Below are 6,192 nucleotides of genomic sequence, written 5' to 3'. Positions count from 1 at the left end.
TCTAACCTGGAGACACACCCACTTAAAGATGCGTCAGACAAAATATACACAAAAAAATCATACCTCGGCCGCCAAGGAAATCACGGAACAGCGGATATTAAGTTGCTTACACGTCTGCAAAGTGACATCAATCTCGGTTGGATCACACGTGGTCAAACTGCCCATGATGATTAAGAGCTACAAAAAGAACAAACCAATAATCACTTCGACCAAAACCACCTTATCCCGTGGAAGGACGAAGCTAACCCACTGCCTTCGAAAGCAAATGGCTTTGCAAACTTTCTTTTGGGTGCCAAACACTATGCGGGCTTCAGCTCTTTCACTTTCGAATCGACTTCTTATAAAGCATGTCTGGAAGTGTCGGTGTCTCAAGCAGTATTGATTGATCGCTTTGATCGCTTCCATTCGACCACCTGGGAATGGTTCTGAAGTCAGCCCATTGACCCATTGGTAGTCCTTACCTCCCGACTGGCATGACCGGGCATGTGTCTCAAGGTTTGAATGGCCGTGTCCAAGGAGTTCTGCAAGGACGGCTCGCCCGCACATTGAACTTCGATGAGCTTCTTCAGCGACTCAACATGGCGTTTGGGGTTGCCCGTGAGCTCGCTGTAGACCTCGGCTCGTTTGTTCCGGGTCGTGATGACGCCCAGTTGACTGATGGGATTGAGGTAGAAGAACTCCTCGATGAAGTTCTCCAGCAGTTTCAAACAGCATCGGAGTCGAGTGGGTTTCAGGTCCTAAACGTCACAGAATAAAAGTTATACAGATTTTAATATGCTCTAGCTCCAAGTCTTACCTGGTTGTTCATGCATTCGGACATGTCCAGGACGACAAAGAGATGTCGCATCATGCCCAATTTGACGCCTTTGCCGAATTTCTCGTTCATGCGTTTGCGTCGAGCTTTCTGGATCAGTTCCTGGACGGACACCTCGACCAGGCCATCCGCATCCTCCGTTATGGCCTCCCATGTCTGTCAAATCAAAAATCAAAAATCAAAAATTAGCGACTTCCTACCATAGACACTGTTGAACAAATTGTGCGTTTCCTTTCATCCGAACTTTAAGACCAATGAAGAAATTACTGTTATTCGGGGCTACCCTATCTGACCCATTAACTAATTGATGAACCGGATTGTCTGGCTGATCACAATCATGATGGGAAAAATGGTTTTGGGACCATCTTTGAGCAAAATATCCATACCTATTATGACAAAGACCTGAGGTAGCTGGATAATCCAGCCCTTGATTTGAACGGGTGGTGAAGTATCCAGAACAGGCTATGGATTGTGACCTTGAGAAATTTGAACTTTAGGTTTACGTACCTTTTCATATCCTGTTTCCCATCGATATTCCTTATTATCTTCCTCCATTATGAGCCGGGAATTGGATATGTGTGCTTTCGTTGGTCCGGCTTGGCCCTCTTTTTTTTTAGACGCTTTTTTCTTTTTTTATACTTGTTGTTTTGATGTGGGTTTCTGCACCACATCAGCTGACTAACAATAACACAAGGAAAAAGTGGAGCATAGAAGTCGAAACGAAAATAATGCAAAAAACGAGTCAGAGGGTTGGAAAAGCCAACAGGTTTGAATTAGTATAACAAGTTACATGGAAGTCAATTCATGTTTAACAGTTACCATATTCTGTTGAACTTTGAGGTCAAAAGACGGTTGGTAGAAAAAGCATTTGATTATGAGATCATTGTGCTAAAACTTGTTGCAAGATGTTTTTCCGAGTACAAATCAAGTAGTTATATCTTCAATCTAGCTCTCACTCGAGACGAGTAAAAGTGACCTAGATTGCAATTGATGGTACACCGGACAAAAATACTACATTCATGTCATTGAACACGTCAGCTCTTCGGTGAGTTCATTTGATCAAAAGTAGTTAAAGCAACATAGCCTGTTTCAAATTGCACGCAGTAATCAAAAGTCATTTGCAAACTATGCACCATTGACTCGTTTTAAGTAACTGTTTTCGTGAACTTTGAAGGTATTTAGGATTGTCTACTATCAGTTCTTGTGATGGAAAAAGCTACATCCGAACTTATCGAGCTCTTTGATGGTACAACTCTTAGATATCAAGTTCCGAAGGATCGCACATATTTTATTGTTTGGTATGATTTAGGTTTTGTTTCTAAGATTTTTTTTATCAATTTCGCAATCGACGATCGCGAGGGACTAAAATAATTTGACCATTCTGGTAAGACATGAATTAAGATGAATGCAATATCTAGGACGCATGGATACGCTCGATCCTTATATTACCAATCCATGGCCTTGCCCTCGAAATCAAAGTAATTGCCATTTTGTTCCTGGGAGATGCCAGCTCCTAAAAAGGTGAGAATCCCCTGGATGGATTGTTGCGGTGTGACAGGTGCGTTGGGCCCGCCCATGTCGGTTTGAACCCAACCCGGGTGAATACAAATGGCTTGAACTTGGCCTTGATTCTTGGCCAGGTCTAAACTCACATTCCGGGTCATCATATTCAACGCCGCCTTACTGGCCCGATACGGGTACACGCCCCCTGACATGCCTATAAAAGGTCAAGATCAGGATATTGACCAAATCAGACTCCTTAATCATATTCTGTCTTGAGAAAAACATACTTCCAGCGTTTTCATTATTCTCCGCAATGGATCCCAAAATGCTGGATATGTTCACAATTAGAGGTTGCTGCAAAGCATTGCCTTGATTGTGCCCATTTGACTCTTTGAGCAATCCCAGTAATGCTTTAATGATCATCAGCGGTGCGACCGTATTAATGTTAAAGGTCTCCATCATCTGTTCCGGTTGGACCGTGGTGAGCCGGGTCATGCCCGGCGAAAATCCGGCGTTGTTAATCAAGCAACCCAAGCCATCGGATCCCAATTCAGCCTTTAAAGAAATTCTCCTAGCTTACTAGATACGGGCTCAGAATCAAGATGCTAGTCTTCATATCACCTTGACTGACTCAACAAATGATGGCAGTCCTTGATAGTCGGTCACTTCCAAAGGCAGGACCTTTAATTGAGTTGGATTTTGAGCGGCCAGAGCATTGAGTTGAGCCGCTTCTTGGGGCCTGCGACAAGTGGCAATGATCTTGTCGGGCTTCCAAGCCGGATTCGATAACAATTGCGTGACCATTTCTAGTCCCAGGCCACGGTTACAGCCCGTGATTAGGATGGTCTTCGTTAACATGGTGGGATCGATACGCAAGCGATAACGTTTACCCGAAACTGGAACTCCTCGCTCCGTCTAAACTGTATCTAAAAGCAGTCAGCTGATTGTTGACCTCTGAAGATACTACTAGTCTTTTGATTAAGCTCAGATGATATTTCATTGGTCATGGCTGAGAAGGGAGTATTCACAGCCTACTCTGTCGGGTGATAAGGTCTGTTATTCCCGAAAGTCCCTTCGCAAGGATGGGGCCCTCTGAGAGAGAGAGAGCCCTATCAATATTTCCTTGAACAACTTCCCCGCCCTCGCTGTTCAGCTGACGTGGATCGGCTTTCAGCTGATTTCCCACGTTTCCTGGCTGATGCAACGATCCCATTTCAGGTTGACCCCCAATTCCCCAATGTTTCAGCGGTCAACCTCGTTCGACCAGAACTCACAACTATCGATCAATAAACATAGCCTTCCATGATTATTTGATTATATAGCACACGCCCAACCTTCGAGAGTCATGTTCAACCGCTCAAACTCCCTCTCTTTTTGGCTCAAATGCTATATCCCACCATTACGCGTGAAATGATAACATTACTTGCCACAAGTTCATCATTGTTTATGAGACAGAATCAAAATTGATTCCATGCCTGCCAGCCCTGACACACATCATGCCCATATCTCGGTTGTCGGGCTTCAGAGTTTGGGGGGGGCTGGGCTGGGCTTGATTCCGACGAGCTGAGTTTGGCCACGCTGACTCATCAACAACACGACCTTCTGGCTTGTCTGCTCAGATCCTGAGCCGAAAGTTGATGTCCACTCTGAAGGACGACTACCCTAACCGATACGATGGTGCTGACCTGTCGGTTTTACGAGCAAAAGTTCCCCGAAATGGAGGACGTGGTGATGGTGAATGTGCGCTCCATCGCCGATATGGGTGCCTACGTCCATCTCCTGGAATACAATAACATCGAAGGTAACTGGAACTTGTCCATCCCGCCTGGCCTCCAAGATCGGCTAACCTACCCCTTAACCAACAACGGCTGCTGCTGTTGATCAAATAATGCCCAAATTTTTTGAATCCTTCGAACCTAGCTGGATTGATGGATTAATGACAAAAGCTGAAATTTTGTGGCCTCAGCGTGATTAGCGCTTGGTCTGGATCAACTGGTTGGGGTTAGGGTGTGCTGCTACGGTCCCCGGCTCAATAATTAGCCTAAAACCCTGGGTTTCCATCACGGACCAGGCGAGTCTCAGCTTCCTGTTTTAGTAGCTATATATATATATTTATATTGAGCATAAAAATCACCAGATAAGTGGTAGCTTTAACATCTGAAATAGGCGATCCTGCGGCGGTCATGTCCCAGAGCGTGAAGAAAGTTGAAGAAATAAAGAGAGACTAAACTAGGTCATATATCCAAATGTGAGTGAGCATGATTGAATGAAGGACCGCCATTGGGGTTGGTCTAGATCTAAACCCACATGTGCCCGGGCTACTCAAATCCCAATGTCAGTTTCTAGCCCATTTTTTACCTCTTTTGTGCCCGACTTGATTATAATGATAGTTCGTGTGTCTGAAAGGTATGATATTGTTGAGTGAGTTGTCACGTCGGCGGATCCGCTCCATCAACAAACTGATTCGCGTGGGCCGCACTGAGCCCGTGGTGGTCATTCGAGTGGACCGAGAGAAAGGCTACATCGATCTGTCCAAGCGTCGAGTTAGTCCCGAGGACATTGAACGATGCACAGAGATCTTCTCCAAGGCCAAGGTAAGGCCCAAGCTCTAGATTACTTGATTAGGTCGGAGCCATCATAGTTTGTATTATAAATCGTGATTTTCCTTGCTTTTTAGGCTGTGAACTCGATTCTGCGACACGTGGCCTCCATTCTGGGCTACAAGTCTAACGAGGAGTTGGAAGCCCTGTATCAAAAGACCGCTTGGCATTTCGAGGCCAAGACCAAGAAAAAGGGCTCCAGCTATGACTTCTTCAAGCAGGCCGTCCAGGATCCAAGCATGTTGGACGAATGCGGTCTGGATGAGAACACCAAGACCACGCTGCTCGAAAACATACAACAGAAACTCACCCAACAAGCCGTGAAAATACGGGCTGATATCGAGGTCACCTGCTACACCTATGAAGGTCAGACCAATGCTCCATTATTTTGTATTGAAGCAGATTTTGCATTGTGGCGTGGAATTATTGGGTTAGGGTTCTGATCGATGGAAATTGGTAGAAATTGTCATGAGACAGAAAGCCAATTTCAAATGCGAAAATACTTTCAAACATGATCCTTTTTTCAACGCGACTGATTTTTGAATGGATGTTATTTTCAAACACGATTTCCTTTTGGGTTTGTTTTTTTCACGGGCTTTTCTAACCGCTACAGGGAAGGTAATCCCCAGTACTATGAAGTTCAAGTGGAAACATTCTTTTTTTTTTAGGCCAAATTCAATCTGTGTTTTAGTCAAGCTCATAAGGAATCACCATTCTTAGCAATTATATTTAAAATTGTGTGTGATTTCAAATTAATTAGAGCGAAAGATATATGCAAACATTCAAAACGTAACGTCCTCCTGGTCATGAAAGATTATGTTAAAGTTTTTTTTTTATTAGTAGTCAAATGATTGCTTTCATTTTGCCGTAAATTCCAACGACTCCAGTTGCGTCTTATTTGTTTTAACCCTAGATACTTTTCCAAAGTTTTGTTGCAATTATCGTTTGAATCTCTTTCTTAAAAACTGATTCGGAATTAGCTCCAAAAATGACGGCTTATCATAGTTTGGCTCTATTTAACTCGTTCCAACGGGAGCGGAACGCAAATTCTTTATTTGACAAACCCAATTTTTTCCGATGAAAAAGGTTCCCAATTTTGTGATTGGTGGGTGCTAGGGTGAAAGGAATAGGCCTCGCCCGACCAACGACGACAACCATCAAATTGTCCTTACATGATTCCAATAAGTAGTGTCATGTCTAGGGCCGGCCAAAATTTGCAACTAAATATGGCCTTTATTAAAAGCAAATTTGCATGAAAAATCAACCGAATTAGCA

At 43.9% G+C, this 6,192-nt stretch overlaps 3 protein-coding genes across 3 annotated transcripts in view; 1 reads left to right on the top strand and 2 right to left on the bottom strand.

The window, feature by feature from the left end:
• The window catches only part of LOC131893333 (general transcription factor IIH subunit 2-like), a 6,398-nt gene extending 4,457 nt beyond the window's left edge, over positions 1-1,941 (bottom strand). Inside the window, 4 exon segments of the mRNA XM_059243333.1 lie at positions 19-177; positions 462-737; positions 797-970; positions 1,322-1,941. Of these exon segments, the coding sequence (XP_059099316.1) occupies positions 19-177; positions 462-737; positions 797-970; positions 1,322-1,369 (657 nt within the window). The 5' untranslated portion in view covers positions 1,370-1,941.
• Positions 1,942-2,076: 135 nt separating this feature from the next.
• Positions 2,077-3,299, bottom strand: LOC131893332 (C-signal-like). The gene is made up of 3 exons (XM_059243332.1): positions 2,939-3,299; positions 2,605-2,872; positions 2,077-2,531 (listed from the first exon to the last, which is right to left on the bottom strand). Exons 1-3 carry the CDS (start codon positions 3,173-3,175, stop codon positions 2,260-2,262), a joined length of 777 nt encoding a protein of 258 aa, XP_059099315.1. The 5' UTR covers positions 3,176-3,299; the 3' UTR covers positions 2,077-2,259.
• Positions 3,300-3,915: 616 nt separating this feature from the next.
• Positions 3,916-6,192, top strand: part of LOC131893489 (eukaryotic translation initiation factor 2 subunit 1-like) — a 5,026-nt gene continuing 2,749 nt past the window's right edge. The window contains exons 1-3 of the mRNA XM_059243529.1: positions 3,916-4,118; positions 4,724-4,911; positions 4,995-5,283. Of these exons, the coding sequence (XP_059099512.1) occupies positions 3,992-4,118; positions 4,724-4,911; positions 4,995-5,283 (604 nt within the window). The 5' untranslated portion in view covers positions 3,916-3,991. The remainder of the gene's footprint in view (positions 4,119-4,723; positions 4,912-4,994; positions 5,284-6,192) is intronic.

This window comes from Tigriopus californicus, chromosome 2 (assembly GCF_007210705.1).
Source record: "Tigriopus californicus strain San Diego chromosome 2, Tcal_SD_v2.1, whole genome shotgun sequence".
NCBI lineage: Eukaryota > Metazoa > Arthropoda > Copepoda > Harpacticoida > Harpacticidae > Tigriopus > Tigriopus californicus.
The sequence above is the reverse complement of the archived record's forward strand: the minus strand, read 5'-3'. Positions and strand labels throughout refer to the sequence as shown.

Coding starts and splice junctions, on each gene's coding strand:
- LOC131893332 (XM_059243332.1), bottom strand. CDS start 3,175: ATGTTAACGAAGACCATCCTAATCACGGGCTGTAACCGTGGCCTGGGA. Junction 2,873..2,938: donor CATTTGTTGAGTCAGTCAAG/GTGATATGAAGA, acceptor ATTTCTTTAAAG/GCTGAATTGGGATCCGATGG. Junction 2,532..2,604: donor GAATAATGAAAACGCTGGAA/GTATGTTTTTCT, acceptor GACCTTTTATAG/GCATGTCAGGGGGCGTGTAC.